The sequence below is a fragment of the Phalacrocorax aristotelis genome, chromosome 2 (genome assembly GCF_949628215.1).
Source record: "Phalacrocorax aristotelis chromosome 2, bGulAri2.1, whole genome shotgun sequence".
Classification (NCBI taxonomy): Eukaryota; Metazoa; Chordata; class Aves; order Suliformes; family Phalacrocoracidae; genus Phalacrocorax; species Phalacrocorax aristotelis.
The window spans coordinates 35,902,872-35,921,813 of NC_134277.1; the positions used below are offsets into that span (position 1 = coordinate 35,902,872).

At 40.1% G+C, this 18,942-nt stretch overlaps 1 protein-coding gene across 2 annotated transcripts in view; it reads right to left on the reverse strand.

Annotated features, from left to right (window-relative positions):
- Positions 1-378: 378 nt before the first annotated feature.
- Positions 379-18,942, reverse strand: part of IGF2BP3 (insulin like growth factor 2 mRNA binding protein 3) — a 113,400-nt gene continuing 94,836 nt past the window's right edge. For both annotated transcript variants that reach the window (XM_075083032.1, XM_075083033.1), the window contains exons 12-16: positions 11,385-11,504; positions 7,284-7,358; positions 3,451-3,582; positions 1,702-1,815; positions 379-748 (exon numbers count right to left, since the gene is read on the reverse strand). In XM_075083032.1, the coding sequence (XP_074939133.1) occupies positions 647-748; positions 1,702-1,815; positions 3,451-3,582; positions 7,284-7,358; positions 11,385-11,504 (543 nt within the window). In that variant the 3' untranslated portion in view covers positions 379-646. The remainder of the gene's footprint in view (positions 749-1,701; positions 1,816-3,450; positions 3,583-7,283; positions 7,359-11,384; positions 11,505-18,942) is intronic.

Consider the following 18,942-nt stretch of genomic DNA (forward strand, 5'->3'; position numbering starts at 1 on the left):
TACTAAATGCCTGAGGTAGTTTAGTAAAATGCATATTTATCTTTTTATGCCCTGGCCAACACCATTCAACACTTCCCTTAGGTTATTCATGGCAGTGTTATGTAAAAATGCAACCAAATTCTTTTTAAAAAATGCCACTTGTTTCAACGTTGGGACTAACACTTAAACTCTTGTCGATACCCTTGTTCTAATCCCTGCCCACCCGCAATCCCACCCTCCAAATGTGTTGTTTCTTTTACAACTGGACCTGTAAGAGCAATGCCTTTTTTTTGTCTTTTTTTCTTTTCTTTTTTTTTTTTTTTCAAACCAGTGAACTCAGAAGAGAAAGCTTCATTAAACCAAGTTCTAAAATTGTTGGGGAATAATAAGAACAATAAAAAAGACTAACGAGTTTATGTTAAATTGTGAGAATAGAACAAAAGGGAAGTGAAGGGGTCCTTATTTTAAAGCTGGGTTTCAAAAGTTTGAGAGAGCCTAAAGAATACATTCTCAGAGACAGCGTTCAACGGTTGCCTGGTCCTCGAACAGGTGATTGGCTTGGTGGATCTTCTGCATATAACTTCAACAGGTGCTCACCACCCGTCTCTCTGTCGCACAGTCTGTCTTTGGTCTGGCATCTGTCTCTGATGGGCCATTTCCTAAACCTTTATTTTCGTCTTGGCTGAGGCTGTCCGCTTTGCAATGTTTTTTGCTGTTGCTGCTGCCTTCTTACCTGAGCCAGTATTTCCTGAATTTTTCTCTGAGCAAGCTGAAGGAGATAAAGAAGAAACAACCCATCATGATGCCATGCCGCAGCGTCTGCAGTTTACAACTGACTATAGACGCTAATGGGATTAAGAAGGTCTGGAATAACTAAATTCCCAGTACTGACAAGATTACTCGTTAGTTAAATACACTTGGGTTGGTCATGATGTACAACTTAAATTTTTCTTCTTCTTCCACCTACCACAGCTACCCACATGGTCAGTTTTTACATCTGTAATTTCTTCCTGTGCTCATGCTTTTTACGACTACCAACAGTAAGACTGTTGCTTACTTTTAACTAGTTAACTTTAGGAAAACCCCTCTTAAACAGGCTACTTAAGTACCTCCAGAGGAGTAAAATGAATGTTTTATAAGAATCGCTGTTCTAATAGAGAGTAGACAATTTTTTTTATATATCAGGGAATCCAGAAGGTCAGGCTTACAGGACTTACCAGCCTTCCCCATCTCCTTTCTGAACTACAAGTCACCTGTAGCAAGGTATCAAAAGGAATTGGTCTGAACTAAGAGCTAAGTGAGGGAAGGAATGTTGTGATCCTTTATGATATTAAATCAGATTGGGCAATGTGGACAAGTTACATATATACGTGCAGCTTTTGCCAGGTACTATGAAACAGCTTGTATCTCCATTCCATCTGAATTTTTGTCCGATCACAACTTGGGCTTTCTTTTGCTTTGGAAGTTTTAGCAGTGCCAGAGCCTACATATATTGGTAGAAGAATTTAGGAAGATTGTTCTACATATCTAAAAATGCAGTATTGTTATAAATCTCTCCCACAGGCATGAAGAAAGTTTATCACAGCAAGACAATTAGCGGAGCCTGGCAAGCACTGCTTTCTGTATCGTGAGTGTCTTCCTTCCCTTGGCTCTGCACATGGATATAAAAGACAGACCATGGAAACATCAAGGTAATTTAGACATTCATTCCAGTCCTCCTACCTGGCATGCATAGAAGTGACCAGTTATTTTCACAACCACCTGATCATTTTCATCAGGTGTCTGGTCACGAGGGACTACAACTTCTGCGCTTGTCAAGTTTTGAAGTTCATTTACCTATAAATGGATAGCAGAAGACAGAAAATCTTAACCAAATATCCCACCAAGCCTCAAAGATACTGCTGACCACAGAAACATCATCCTCTAAGTTATGTTTAAAAAAAAGAAACCCACTAACAGAAAGCACCTTTCATTTGCCCAATGACAGGACAAGGGGCAATGGTCTCAAGTTGGAACACAGGAAGTTCCACTTAAATATGAGGAAAAAAAAGGTCTTTCCTGTGAGGGTGCCAGAGCAGTGGCACAGGCTGCCCCGGGAGGTTGTGGTCTCTCCTTCCCTGGAAACATTCAAAACCCCCACCCGGATGCGTTCCTGTGCCCCCTGCTCTAGGTGTGCCTGCTCAAGCAGGGGGGTTGGACAAGATGATCTCCAGAGGCCCCTTCCAACCCCTGCCATTCTGTGATTCTGTGATCTTTGTGCAGCAGTGTGCACTTTGCCAGATGAGCCTCTTGTGTCTCTAACATAAATTAGCACCAATTCTCTAGGTTTGTAGAAGTGTTTTAAAGACTAAGTACAACACACAGAAGGTGCTAAATACATGACTGAAAAATGCAAATAGATGTCGCAGTGTTTACAGTTGAGTTTACAAGTTTTAAGGTCAGAAAACTCATATAGAGTATAATGCTGGGAAGAAAAAGAATGTCAAAGTATTTATACATTTTTCCTTAGAAAACCTCCACAAGATGGAGAACTCCAAACAGAACAATGAGAAGTGTCCAAATTATTCTCAGAAGCCTATCATCTTCCATAGTGTTTAGAGGTAGAGTCTTTGTCCCATTTATTTGCATTTTTTTAGAAATGCATAGCATTGTTTAATAAAAAATGTTTTAGATTAACAACTTTTCAGAGATGTTTGTCCTTAAACCTCTTACCGCTGCAAATAATGAGAGAGGCCGCGTTGCCTCCTGACACTTAACATCAAGACCCCATTGCACTCAAGGATGGAGACCCAAGACTGAACCATTTATTTTCAAATATGAGCTGGCTCCTGAGTTACAGCCATATGAAAATACTAGAGTGCCAGCACCTTTTCAGAATTGAAAAAATCTCAGTGATGTTACTTTATGCAACAAACTGAGCCTAAGAAACACCATCAAGTTGAAGCTGCTTTTTTTTTTTAATATTGATGTGTGAACATGTCTTAATTTCCTACTGCTTATTTAGAAATTATGCTTTTACTCAGTTTTGGCCAGAAATGCCACCTTTGGACACAGTGGATTTGATTTTAATAAAATGAGATCAGTGAAATCTTTTGGCAAAATCTAGCATAAGCTAAGGTTCACAGAAGCAGGTCTTGAGTGGGAACATATTCATCCTAAATGGAAGAACTACATTTCTGCTAGTGAAAGCCCTGCAGATCTGCCTGAGACTATTGATTTTTGTTAAACTATTTCTTTTGTTTCAGGTTTTATTTAGATGAAATAAATCATTATATGAGATAGACTTCTCTTGACTCCACGCTAGAAGAAAGGAAAGCTTAACAAGGACAGCTAAGAAAATAGCACCTGCTTTAACATAACTTCAAAGGACTAGCTGTTAGTTAGCTAAATGTTTAAGCATTTTACATATATACACACAGAGAATAAAAAACTTGTAGTGTTGATCAGTTATGTTTCATTTCAGCTACTTACTGTTTTGCCTCCTTTACCAATAACTCTACCAGCAGCATAGGATGGCACTTTTATATGAGCCTCAAGTTTCACTTCTTCTTTAGGTCCAAAGAAATTTTCTTCTTTAAGTTTTCCATAGATTCTCCCTTGAGCCTGCAAAAATGCTTTCAGTTACAGGATGTGCTTATTGAATTCTAGTTAACTTGGAAATTCCACAGAAAGGAGAATTCTCAGTACACAACCCTGACAAGGCATTTTCCCTAATAAATACAATAACTATTTTTCTAAAAGAATTCTTTGTACCAAACTAGGAAGCACTTCCATCCAACTTTAAAGATTACATGACAAAACAGGGAATCATAGAGCAATTTAAGAGAGATCATTATTATTCTGCTTTTCAGTAGAAATATTGCTTTTTAAAGAAACTATTGCATCTCTGTAGAGGTAAAGCATGGTGGAGAGAAGAACGGTCTGTCTGAAGCATTTTTTTATTACACCCAGAAGCACAGAACGCAATTAATTGGCTCAGAAACCCATTCATTTAAGGATGCTAAACTAAAAAAAATATCTCCACACCCCCACCCCTCCCAAACAAGTCATGGGATAAAGACTGCAGAGCAAACAGCTTGCTTTTACAATCTATTACAATATATTGTTTAAAAATAAATGAATCTGAGCTTGCTCAGTTTTCTAAAGTGAAAAATCAAACTGCCTAGATTTAAATAGCACCATGGGAACAGTATTACTCCGACCAACACACAGTTCCCTTTACTGGGGAACACAGAAGTGCCAGGTAGCAAGAAGAAAGTCCACTGAGACTAAGCTCATGAATCTTGCTGATTTTTTAACACATTTATTTGTTTTCCCTCCCATTCATCAGTGAATTCTTAAGAAATAGTAACCAGATCTTCTACTCTGCATCTCCTAGAGGCATCAAAAGAACATTTCTATTGAGATACTGAAAGAGATACTCTGTAAAGACCATAAACCTAGCACCACAAAAACTTTCCTGTTCAGATTTATCACCTTCTTGAAATCACACTCACCAGTCCTGTTCACCACATACATGCTAAATCCAACCTTCTTGCAGGCCACCACTGCAATGGAATATGAAAAGTCCAGAGAGATTGCATGATGTGATAATTATTTTAAATAATGGCAGCTTATTCTGTCTTATTTCTAGCCCATGTCCTAGAAACCTACTCAAGTTCATGCTACACTGGAATGTGTAGGATGAAAGACATTTTGTGACCTTGGAAAGTACTCAGTATTTGGGCTGAGTCAGACTCCACATGAAGACTATGGAAAAATCTGTAGCACATAGCTTTGACCAAGATGGGATACTGTAGGTCATGGGACCCTGTCACAGAGGACAAAAGCTATCATCTTTCCAGTGAGACAGGACTACACAAGAAAGCCATGCAAAAACTCATTACAACCACCACGTTCTGGCACCATCAACAGGCCCTAGATTCAGAGATTCCTGCTCCAGGAAAAACTTCAGAAGAGTTTGCCAAGAGCAGATAAAATACTACTTCCGGCCATCATCTTGAACTGGAGATTTTGAAAATACTACCAAATTTATTAGAGACAGACCGTAGCCAGCATAGCCCTTTTTATTTCAATCACAATGCTTTTCATGTACATAACCTTGACAACCTGCATAGGCTGCAGGGCTCAGTGGGAGAGGTACTACAGGAAAACAGCATAAATTACTGCTGAATTATAAAGCAAGGTGGGATGTTGACTTTTTAAAGGATAGTAGATATATTTCCAACATGCCAAATCTTTCTTTTCAGCTCTTGGAAAAGACTTTAAGGAAAGGAAACAACCTAACTGGGCTGCAGCTCCTTCACAGTAAAATAGTGGCTGAAATACGTTGTCTACACTAGATTCTGCTTCGCTTCCACGTGTCCCAGATCCAAGGCAACATGATCATCTCTGAATATTGGTGTCACAGGTATGCCTAAACTCTAGAGAGCACTGCAGCAGAGGCTGTAAACAGTGGCATATTCTCTTCCTGTTGCCTTGCTAATAAATAGCCCTGCATACCACAACATCCTCAGGCTACTGCAGCTGAGGAAGAAAGGGGTGCAGCCACTGCAGCTACCACAGACATGAATCACAGACAGCAGAACACAATGTAGTAGGGAAAGGATGCCAAACTCACAGGCTCTGGGATGACGCCGCCTCTCCAAGAGCTGGTAACTCATCTGAGCAACAGCTATTCCCTCTTCAAGTTGTTGTGCACCCAGATTACATTCTGGGTGCCTAACAAGCAATAGCCTATGCTCAAAGATAGAGAAGACTTCTTAAACAGAGCTTAAGGACAGCATTAATGAAGCTTGGCCCTGACTGTAAGGCATGCTTCAGGTTAACAGTGGAGATAAAAGAAAGGACTGAACTCTGCCTCTGCCCATCTCAGTCAAGAGGGCCTTGCTCAGAGTAGTAAAAGACTATGAGGGCTGGAGCTGAAGGAAGCCCCAAGGGATAACCCCTCTACTCACAAGGCCAGCATACTGAGGAGCATCGGCTGTGCTAGTACATTGATCCCTCTTTGCAAGCAGAAGCCCAAGTGCAGAGAAGTGACTGACTGATGTTGTTTTACCCAAGATATGGGGTGCAGAAAAGAGATACTTTCCTCCTTGTGTGATCCAGGTTGGGGAGAAGATCTGGCAAAAGAACTCTGTGGGACTTCCAAGTTTATCTCAGGGAGGAGGCCTGAGGACAAGCCTTTGCCTACCTCAAAAGTCAGAATAAGAGATGCCCAAATCTACTTTGGCCTGCTACTGCTTGAGGGTAAGCTCACTGATCTCTCATAGAAAGAAAAATGTAGCCAGAATCTGACCTTGTACTGATCCCAGAACATAAGAGCACCCCATAAGTGGAACATGCCATGTGGCCAAGCCCACATACATATAGAAAACCTCAAGGAGGCAGATCTTCTAAATTATGCTTTGCTTTCAATAACTTCTCAAACATATATGGTAACTGAGTAGTAATCCTAAATGTATCTAGTTTGCCAATACCAAAGCCTAATACCAAATACCTAAGAGTCTGCGAAATACCTGCCCTGATACTTCTCCAAAGCTCCTAAAGGCATTAATGAAACTGATTCTAGATATGCCTGAAGTTTGTGCACCTCCTTGCAAGATGCCCTGAAGCAAAAATACAAAGACAAAAATGAGAACGGGCAAGAGAAAGATGCCAGGACATGAACTCTCAAGTGACTTTCTACCTGCTGCGGGCCTCATCACAGATGAGGCCAGGCTGCTGCACTGAGCTGTCTGCATCGCTCCTGAAGTGGTCACCTCCTTTTGGGCTAGATTTATCCCTTGGCACTTAAAGCAGAAGGCCACTCCAGAACTCCGTTGGGACACAAATGGGATGATCAGTTTGAGTATCTCCTTGTAGTTGTAGTGGAAATGCAATTAGAAGTCTTTATCTGTAGAGCTACCCAAAAAGCATTTTCCATTTGGCACACAACAGTAACCTGGAAAGACTCAGTCTCTCGTCTCATCACCTTTATTTCAATTAAACACACTAGACCATTGTGTGTATTAAGACAGGCTAGAAAGACTGAACTATTGTGCTTGTAGATAAAAGGGAAAATTAGGACTGTAATATGGCCATATTTTCATGCTAGACTTGATTCTAACTTGCATGAAACTCCCACCAGTTTTCAGGTGACCAGAACATGGCCTCTGAGAGTACTGTAATACCTTTTGGCAAAAGGGAAGCAAAAATCAAGTAATTCTCAATAAAATGTTGCTTGGAATCAAGTGTTTTGTTTTCAATATTGTCCCTTAGACTCCAAAGGCCACTACAGACTGACAAGTTTTTATATGTTGTACCTTGAACTGAGCTTCTGGAGGTCCAGTGATGATAACCATTCTCAGCTTGGCATCTGGTCCTTCAGCAGGGGCAATCTGGAATGGATAAACATAGCTTTTGGTGGCTGTCTTTTGAAGGTATAGTTTAAAGCCACCTCCTCCCCATTTCAGTCTCACATTCTGTTCAAGAGTGAAAAATTATTCGTTACAGCAGCAGCATTACACTTCAGTCATGATGGGTTTGTTCTCTTTGAAGTGCATTAATTAGCTATAATGAAATATGGAGAAATTGGCTAAACCATAAGCAAATTTACTTCTGAAAATTAAAGGCATAGCTACTCATCCACATATGGCAAAATCCCACAAGCCATTTTCATGTGGCTATGAGTGATGTAAGACATATAGCCTTCAAAAAGACAAGTATGGTTAATAGACCGAGATTCTCATCCCTGCCCACTAACTTAAACAGTCTTTCGAACAAGTTTTGCTCATTAGCAAAAGTTTGCGTCCGTCCCCCTGAGAACAGAAGATCAACTTTACTGTTGTAACAAATCAGATCCAAAACATTCCTCTATACCGGACAATGAATTCGCAGTTTCCAAGGGGTTTGTATCTACAGACATTTATTTGTGACCCAAATAAAAATTAAGCTCCACCAGAGCTGAGACAGAGACGCCTGTAGGGTCTTTAGCAGTTCATGTCACCACAAAAGTAAGATTTCTGTGGGTGTTGTTCTCAGACTCTAGTGGCATTAAATAATTCAAACTAGCCTCTGACATTCTGGATGAATCTTTTGTTTATCACAACTGACATTTCCATTGTTGCATCTAGTGTTACATAGCTGCTGTTGAATGGGCAATATATTAAACACTACAGGATTTCATCTTAGCTGTTGGCATAGGGATGTTATTCATATTTAACAGCTGTAGTTTATTTCAGACAAATTACCAGTCACCATGCATCATTTTTACTAAAGAATTTTGCTAACCAAAGTTTATATAATTATTCATATTGTACCCTAAGATGGAGAAGACATTACATACTAGTTATCTGGTTTGCATATTTATTTTTCATACAATTTCTGCATTCCAATTGGCTATATCTAAAAATACACATTCATTTTACAGCGGTACTTTTATATGACATGATGCTGTGGTAAGGGCAAGCACAGACTAAATCCATTCATTCTTTGTAACACAAGATTTTAGAGGGGCAACATTTCAAGGCACACTTGGAGGTAGCTGACTGAACAGACCTCAGCCTGATAATTGCCATTCACGAAAAACGGGCAGTATAGTTTGCCTCTCAGGCCCCTCACGTTTTCTTAGCGAACAGCAGCGCCCTTACTGAAATTTTAGGAAGAATATTTTTCATCAAGCCTTCATTACATCTTACACGTGTTTAAATGTTCTGGGACATTTCTTGCTTTGCTTTTACCTTAGAAGGTCCTGTTCTCAGCAGCTGGAGTAAAACATGTGTTAAGGGATGTGAAAGAAACATGTACCAACTAACATCGGTTGCTCCTTCAGACATTGCAAAGACTTAAGTGTTAATTTTGTCTGTCTGCTCTTGAAAGGATAAGTTATATACATACAAAAAGTATCCAAGTGGTGAATTTTTAACTGCTAAGAGAAACAGTTTTGCATTCCTAACCAGAAAACAACTAGTCTTCCATATACCAAGTCGCAAGCTGACAACTTCATGCACCCAAAACCTATAACGCTCATCCCAACTCCTTCAGAGGCAGGAAGGGCTGCTCTGGGAATAATTTATAACCAAGGAGATGCCAATGGTTCCCAACTCGTCCTAGCACCGTAGTTAAGGGTGGGCAGACAGCCCCAAAATCTCTGCCTGGCTCCTTTGCTGAATAATTCAGTCTGCTGGAGCCCCACACCAAGCCTGCACTACCAAGCAATGAACCTCAGCCTAGGGACACAACCTGAGCTCATCAACAGCCACGTGCACCTCTGAAGTGTCTGGCTGGACACTGCAGCCTTATGCAGAACCCCTGTGCACCTGCAGTTTATTTAGCCTTATATTGCGGCTAAGAAGTTTCATCAGATCTACAAAAGCTCAGCACAAGCACAAAGACGATGCATGGGGATGTTAAGTGTTTTCATTGGTAACAATCTACAGCACAACTCAAAACAAATTCAGTGTGTCATGCACAAAGACTTATTTCCTCCACAAAGTGCGATTACTGCAGTTTGGCAAGTTAGAAGTTACTGATGTACCGCTCTCTCCAACTCTTAGGTAAAAGCACAGATTCCTTGATCATTCACAATTTAATATTTTGCTCAGAAGTTACAATAAAGGGCAGGTGGTCAACACAAGGAAATTTCAGAAGTTTTGCCTAAGTATGACAGTAGTAACTTAACACTTCCACACAGAAGCAAGCGTGCTGCTCCATATTGTTCTGTCAAATTACAGATAAAGTTGCATTTTTATTTTAATTGATAAGCATACGTGCAACTCCCCAATTTAACAAGCATAACAGAACTGTACAGCTACAGGGTAAGATTTAATCCTATTTCCACAAAAATTTTTATTTTATTCCTACTGAAGGAACAAAAGACCAGAACTTTAACAAACTTGTAACTGAATTTTGATTAATACAGATATGTTAAATGCATTGGGTAGAGGGGTGCCAGCCAGTAGAGGAAGCCTGAGGCCTGTTAGCCAGATGCGTGAGAAACACGGGAAACTCCCTTTCCACTAAACTGTCTTCCAAGACCCTACTGAAGAACTAGTTTGGAGGGTTCTTGGAGGACCGGGTTATTTCACATTTCTCTCTCCACATAGCAGTACCTTCCATATACTACATAATCTTTAGATACAAGCTATGGGAATGGAGAAAGAGGAAATACATGTGATACATCACGCCTTCATGCAAGACAGATTTGATAAAGAAAAAAATCAACATCTCTCACTTTCTTCCATTCCATTTCCCCCCCAAAATATGATTATTAGTGTTCTACTAATGTAAACCATCTGGGTAGTATAACAACTATTTAATGTACTGCTCAATAAGGGATGTAATCGGGCAGCGAGCCAGTTGGTTGGCTGGCCAGTAAATGGAGCGGCATTTGGCAAACCACACGCAAGACTCATTCATCAGGGTTCCCCAATTATTTTGCTCTGCATGCTTAGATGAACACCTTCCAAGCCAAGCCCAGCCTTACTGGCTTCACCAAGATCAACTCAGCATAGCCAGCTCCTCTGCCCCTGACCTTTGGTAGATCCCTGCCATAGCACTCACTAAACACGCCACATCTCCCAAGCAAAAAGAGAATTGAGGAGAAAACTGCTTCATCTGTGCAGGAAAATGCCAATCTAACAGCACATAAAAGCTACACGCTGTACTTTTTTTTTTTTTACACTTTCTTGCTTAACTTAGGCCAAAACATTATCTTTACAGCACAGAATAGCAGAACTGGCTATTTACAGGCATGTAGAGGCGATACTTTTAGTTACAATGGCATTAGTAGCAGAATCCCAAGGCCTTCCTGCAACTGGCACTAACCCCATATGCAGACAAGGAAGATTTCACCAATTTGACTAAAATTCAAACTTACGCTTCCATTAGGTCAACCTCTGCAAACCATCTTGTTCTTAGCTACATTGAGGTGGTCAACACGCAAATGATGTTAAAGAACAGACTGGATCCAGGAGCTTGGACACCATGGGTGATTTCAAAACACGAACACTTTAGCATGGAGCCATCTAAGCTTGACAGTCCAGACCAATCAATCTGGAACAGACTTCACCTGTGCTGCTGTTTTTAGAAGGGGAATTTACCTCACCAATTTTCACTTTACCAAAAGTAAGAAGAAAGCCTTTAAGCACTGCATCATTAAGACTTAAGCCTGTTTCTAAGAAATCGAGACCACCAAAGTAGTTTTCTCTGTAGCTTATATTTCACACCTCAGGAGACGTTTGAAAACATGCTTCTAATTATCTTGTCTCAAGGAAGATTAAAAGATGATTTATAAACAAATGTACCATTTATCACATCGCATTCTAAGCACGGAGTGGGGGAGGACATTCACGAAAACATGGCTTGTGCAAACTTGCTGAAAGTGTCATGTAGAATAGACAGAAAGTTAGTCAGTGTAATAATACCTTAATAGATGCGCCTGCAAAACGAGAAAGCTGTTTGATGTGCTGTCCCTGCTTGCCAATAATAGCTCCAACTGCCAAGGCTGGGATGAACAGATGAACAGTCTCAGACTCGGGCTGTTGCTGTGGGGAAGAAGGAAATATGCAGTGAATGTTTTTGAACATTACGAATCAGACTGACAGGAAAATGGGTACAGAACAGGCATGCATGGAAATGAGGGGAAAATCTTATGATGCCCTGTGATGTCTGAATATTAAGGGTCTTGCTTTTTCTAGGAATCACGAAGTTTACAGAACATGAAAGAACAGTTTGAGCCAAAAGAGGATTCTTTTTTTATAAAATACTTGCAATTTTAATGCTTAGAATTTTAAAAAACGATTGAGGCGTTGCTTCTTTGTGAGGCTTTTGTTCTTACCTGTCACTGTCTGGATTCTCTTCCACATGCAAGACTCTGCAGATGAAGCTGCTACAAGCAGAGGGGCTACAGCCTAAGCAGGCAAACTCTTTCTAGTTTTCCTAGTTATTTTTTTAATTTTAGATTGTGCTGAGAGCGGCACAAAAAGCCTCAGAATTACATATATGCTACAATTTCCTTTGTGTGGGAGTGATCTGGAATGATAGCCAGCTTTAGAACTGCCAGTGATTCCTCCTGTGTAACATTACGCAACAGTTGGAGCCTTGGCAGCAGGCCTCAAGCAGGCTAGTAAATTAAACACCAGATTAGGTGTCCTTAAAAGTGAGAGGACCCTAACATTGTGCCCACTGGATATCAGGCACCACTGCAGCTTCCTATTGCTTTCAAGCAGATGCCCCAGCTGGAGAGCACAACGTAACACTTGAGATCCTCTCTACGTGCTGCATAGCAATGATCAAACCTGCAGGCTTACATATGCCAGAATAAGCCATAACTATTTTACCAGCTTCAGAAGAGCTCGTCTTGGACTAGCAGAGCACTGCCAAGTACCCAGTATGCCACTGTACCATTAACCCTGGTGTAAGTGGATGGATTATGTCTCAAAAGCGTTTCACAAAAGCCTTTCTTTGAACTAGGAGGTATTTAAGACACAAACACACACCCCCTTTAAAGCATTCCTTCCTGTACGTAGCCCTCATTTTCAAAACTTGTGTTACTTATCCTCAACAAGACAAAGTCAACAAGCCCTTTTCCCATAGAGGTATTGAAGACAATGCAGCCATCCTCATCCTCGCTTGCTTCGTGCCCACCATGCAGATGAGACTGAGCACCAGCGAGCAGAGCATTTGGGACCAACTGTGCTCATTTAGCTTTGCTCACCTGAATATTTTGGTAGTGATACAGACCCACATACGGAAGCTCACTGAAGCAGCTTTTTCTGGGATATTTTTAGAAAAAGATATGCTATATGCAACACAAAGCAGAAAAGCAGCTGCAATCCTAAAAAAAGCTATCTCCACTTATTTTTAAATTTCATTAACTCCTTTCAGAGGGAAGCAAAGTCTCAGTGCATTAACCATAAACAAATCAGAACAAAAATGCTTGTTTCCAAGCTTTACCACTTTATTTTTGGTAAACACAAGTCAACTGTAACCTCAGGGGAAATAAATTCCAGGCACAGCTCCATGTACCAGGTGAAGAAGCCCCAAAATAGGATATTGAGAATAGAAACACATTCTGCTGGTCGCTTTAAGTGATCACAACAGTTGCACAATTTACCCTGTGTTTTCACATGTACAGGGCAACAGGATTCACAGCCAGTTTATGCTGGTTTAAGCCCACGTTTTCTCTGGACACAGGTTACAGCCCTCCACACCCAGCCTCCCCACTGCCCTGCATGCTTTGTAGCCAGCAGGATTGCAGATCCACCTGATTTTATGGCAGGCAGCAGGTCCCTGATCTGAATAACTGGAGAGCCACACAAGCGGTAGTCCTGGAACAAGGGAATCAACAATTAGGTCAGGGCATGGGAAAAGGTGGGAACACCCCTTTTAATCTGCCTACAGATCAGTTTAAAACTATCTCAAAACTACGCCCTGAAACTACATATTTGTAATGAAAGATACCAGTCACTTCAGTATATATGTTAAACCACTTTCCAAAAGATTACTCATTTTCTCCTCCTATTATTACAAGCATCCTGTAAGTGTACTCATAGTAAGTCCTTTTACATATTCATTGTGCATCCAGCAATATTTCCAGTAATTTGGAAATGATACTGTAGGTACTTGGTTGATCTCACTACTTTGGAAAACTTTCTTAATGGATACACATTCATGAGGCATTTGGTTTCTTACAGTTTTGTTGCAAGGACCCATACTAACTGCACTGGGTGTAGGCACAACCTCTCCTTCCAATCCAGGTGCAGACAGCTTAGCTACCCCTTGCTCACTCATTTCCTTGACCCCTACACCTTCAATTGTCCACACATGCTCCAGCTCCTGCAAAAGTCCGCTGCCAAAGTTTTCCCTCCCACACACAACTCCAGCCACCCTCTTCCAGCTAAACTTCGAGCTAATGCACACAAACTTCCCAGCTAATTCATACAATGCTGCTACGAATCAAACACACAACCTGACCTGGTTTTCAGGAACTTACACAGCTTCTACCTAAACGCACCTCCAGACACATTTCTGTACCATAGAAATAAATCAAACTTCATTACTTTTGTTTGCACATTTCCTGCCTTCCCTCTGTTGCCCATCTGCCTGCAGCAGTTTTCCCCTCTTCTTCCCAAAGCTTGATTTCAAGCCACTACTTGGCTAGATTCAATTCACCACTGAAATTCCTTTCTGCTGCCTCACCCTTAAACATGAAACATGGGCAGCAAAGGCAGTGAAACACAGAAGATGTACACATGTCTTTCCAACTGTACGGTCAGCTCACTGTAGCGCTCTCCGCCCATCCCTCCTCAGAATTTTGACTTGTTGATACATTTCAACTTTTTCCTAAAGGACTGTTTTTATTTTTTTTGTGCAAGTGAGTGTAGTTCTTCGATATTAAAGTTCCATTTTGGTGTAATAGTGATATACGCTCATTAACAGTGGAGAATCTGTCGATACGGAACTGTTTATACATTGTCGTTTTTCAAATTCTTGTCTGCAGAAGCACATTGGCACATACGTATAACCAAATTAATCTCCAGTATAAAAGGATGCAGGATTTAGAGAAATTATGTCCATTTCCTTACCCACACTGATTTCTTTAACCACCCAAAAAACCATACTGTTTGATTTGTTTTAAAGCCTGAACATAAAAAACAACAGCTCTTTATTTTTCCTTCTGGCAGAAATCAAGTCTAGCTAAGGCTTTTAAGAACATATCATAACACCAAGTTCAATTAATTATCTGTCCACCTCCTTGCCCACAATAATTTTAAAATCCTTTTGTATTTACTGGAAGACTATCCTCCAAAAGAAACACATTGAAAAGTAATGCAATGACTACACCACCCATCAATCTTAGATGCTTCTGGGGATCTCAGGATGGAAGAAAATCAACTATAATTTCATCTTCCCCGTGCCATGCCACATAAGTCATAGAGCTTTCCAGGAACTTCTAGCATGAGTTATATCAGAAATAGATTCCTAGATCTTAAACATATGTTAGAAGCACTAAATTTAGAGAACTAATTTCCCACTGTGTGGAATCTGAGCTTCAATGTTCACTCCCTTAACAAGGCCATGTTTGCTTAAACATATACTTAAAATTTAAAAACTATCTTGCAGAATATCTGCCTATAATGGCTCTAGAGAGCATCATGCAGTTCATCTTTTTTACTTTATAATTTTAAAGGCCTTAATGGTATAGCTATAAATTTAAATACTTTTCAGTCTAAGTAGTGTGGATTCGTTACTGAAGTTGTAAAGTTCATTAAGTCATGGAATTAGTCATCAACTAGTTTTTGACAAAAATAAGGTCTGCTGTACACGGAGGATTCTGTGCAATTCTCTCTTCTTTCCCATTCACTTTATTTTCCCCTAAAAAAGATAGTTTACTCAAGATCAGCCCAGCACTGGGAACTGACAGAAATATGGAAAAAATCTTTTAAAATCGTAACTTAGGTTCTCCAAGTTGTATGGTCCATATGTCCACCCTATTTTGTGAGGTAACTGTCTCAGAGGTCTGTGACACATAGACCACTACTTCTGCCCTAGCAATATTTTGATGGGCTCAGGACTAGCCCACCCTAATGTTGAACAGGTACAAACAGTATAAAGCAACCTACATACTCTTCCGGGTAGTGGGGCAGGAGGCTTGCATACACTTGAGGAATAAGGCTTTGGGAAAAGAAGTTTGTCTTGTGTAGCTGTGCCGCACCGTTAGACAACACCAGGATATTCACTTATTTGGAGAACTGAATTTCTTATAATTAAAAAAAAAAAAAATGATAGAGCACTCCAGAAAGAGATGCAGAAACTGAGATTTCTTAGTTCTAAGAAACAGATTCTTGAAGAGCATGGTGACCAGAAACAATTAATTCAGTTCATAAACAGCTGATAATACTTGCTTTGTTTCTACAAAAATCAGTATGCTTTAAACACAAAACAAGCCTGATAAGGAATTTTCATCTATATCCAGCACATTTAACTAATGAAAACAATTTCAAATGCTTTTTTGTTCATTAATTGGATTCCAATTTCCATCCAAATGTAGCATGATGAAATCAGAAGTTAAAAATTAATCAAGCAAATAAGAAAAGCACCATTCATCATTTTTTAAACAGACAATGGAAAAGATATATTAACTGAAGGAAATTGTAAACCACATAATTGTTTAAATAGAAAATTATATTCACTATGTTAGCAAAGGGTAGCTGTGGTGATAGAGACTACACTAAGGCTTTCAGAAAGGTAACTGAAGTACAGATGTAAAACTTAAACCTTGGTAAGTCAATTTAAATAATAATTCCTTACTTGCTCACTTAAATCATGGTTGATAACAGTGGTCTAACATGGAGACAAATTAATCTATCCCATTGGATGAAGATAAGCAACTGCTTCTGCACACCAGTGGCTTTAACATTTGAGATTAGTTCAACTCTTTCCTGGAAGAACTTAGATACACCTTCTTCCATACCTCCTGCAAGCCCCTGAACATCAGCCATGTGCCCCTAGCCTAAGAAACCATACCAACTACTTATTTTAATAAAATAAAATTTTAAAAAAATACTTAAGTTTCCCACCCCCTTTATCCAAGATCTAGCCTAATCTGTTCCTAAATCCTGTAATCCCTGGCTACTTCCCCATTACACTGGGCTTGCCTAGAGTGCCTCCACTGCAGATACTGTCAGCACCGTCCCCTTCACTCCAACCAGACTCTGCAGCTCTACAGAAAGTTTTCTCAGGAGAATCACTTCTCTGTTCCCATCCCTACCATGTTATATTTAGTCTAGCAAACTGGCTTAGCAGAGCAGTTATTTCTTAGTTTCCAGAGCCTCAGCTGGGGTGAGGCTCTTCCTCTTTTTGTGATAATGCCCCAAGCCCTTCAGCACAAGGGCTACTGCTCCAGACCAGAGCTGAAGCTAAGGACTTCCCGCTAGGAAAATTTGCAGATTCACTCTTCTTTCTGCAACTCTTGCTTGCAGAGTTAGAAAGATCTGTAGAGCCCAACAGACTGCCCTTGGGCTGAGCTTACTGTAACACTAATTCCGCCAAGGCCTAACACATCAGTCCTACAAACTGCCCAAAATCACACACGATAAGAACTCTTGCCTTACCTGACAGATCATCTGAAGAAAAAGCATTCCTCCTCATCTCACACTTGCATATCAGCCAAAGCATGGCCAGGCATGGATGAAAACTCAGAAAAGTAAAAGCTGTGATTCTTCAGATAGATGGTGATAGCTAAAAAAGTAGGTCTCAAACCACCAGAGTTAGGGGAGTGGACATCGCATTTGGGGACTGTTATTTTAAAAAAAAAAAAAAAACAACCACAAAACAAACCAGCACACAAAAAAAAACACAACACACCACCAAAATAGTTTTGCCTCCTTGGTTCTTCCCCAAGATGAACCCCCCTCTATTGCTTTCAGCTAATGCTGCTGCTAGGTCAGTCCATGGCTCCCTCAGTCAGAAGGAACATGTGATTCCACCCATTGCAGGGCTAATAAGGAACCATGTTTGTTATTTATGTCCCTTGTGTTAACTTGAGTATTAATTTCAGTCTTTTTCTGCAAGTCTGCCAACACTACAATTTTTTTTTCCAGTCATGTTTTTAAGTGTCTCCACAGACCCCTTGCTCCATCAGATGTATGTGGTTGGTAAATCCATGGCAACATTTGGAATAAGGTTGTAAATCTTTAAAAATATTATACCCACTGAAGTAAATATGATTTTGTGCCAGACATCAATGGGAGCAGAATCAGATCTTTGCCGGTTTCTAAGCCCATTATGCATCTCCGGTACATGTTTTCATTTACTCTAAATATGTTGTAAATGAATTACCTTAGGATGAGACATTTATTTTAAGTCACAGAATCATGTTACCCATTTCTAGCCAGCAGTTTTTTTAGCTGTGAGGGAAATAATTAAAAACTATTTTAAGACTGCATGGAACAGCCTCAGCCAATGTTTGGTTACCATCTATCCTAATGGGTTATTGGTGGTTTTTATTTTTGTTTTTAAATAGTAAACAAATCCACTCTGTAAAGCAAAAAAAATACAAATAGTGGATGACTGCATTAAAAAGTTCTCTTCTGCCATTCTCCCCCTTCCCAGCTGCCATGATCACCATCACCAAGGCAAGGCAGATTTACAGATGACTCATTTGGTCTTCAGAATACCCTAGGCTTTGTCAGGAAGTGAGGTATCATTTTATTCAAACCCTCTACCAGACTAAAAGCCAAAATTTAAACCGTGTTTTTGCAATGCACTGTGAAGAATTATCCTGGCCTACAGCTATACTAAATGGTCTTATTTATTTAGTAATAAAAACTTGCAGCAAGGGGAAACCACCATTAAGCCAAGTATACTTGAAGACATTCCAGTAGCATTCAATGCATTAATAAAAAATAAGCTTTTGACACTGGTGAAAGAAATCCTAGTGTATTCATTTTCCAATACTAGTGCTAAAAGTTGGAAACAAGAGTGTCATTAAGGAAAACTTATTTAAAGTCTTCATAGATAGGTCTAACATGATCCACAGTTTTATAACATCCTTGAAAATACCTCTTGGGTCACCATCTCGTACAACAGCTAAAGTTGTGCTGCCAACATAGGTTAAACTGAAGCCTGAGCTCCCCCCACCCTCCAAGCTTTCCTGGTTTATTTAGAACAGATTAAGCCCATGCTGCGAGTCTAAAACCTGCCATATTCACTACCTGAAAATCCAGGACTACACTCAGAAGTTAACAGTGTTCTTGACTGACTGAATTCAGCAGTGAAGAGCTAGCAAAACATAATTTAAAAGAAGCAAAGTGTAATTTTAACTTTGCTCCAGACACCCTGAAGCATCACCCGTTTTCCCATGCACAAACTGTACTGCCACCATCCACCCAGGGCTCCATCTTCATATGAACCCCAGATTGATGCAAGAGACAGGAGTGGTGGGAAGGATTTCCAAATACAACAAGGAACTCCCCCACA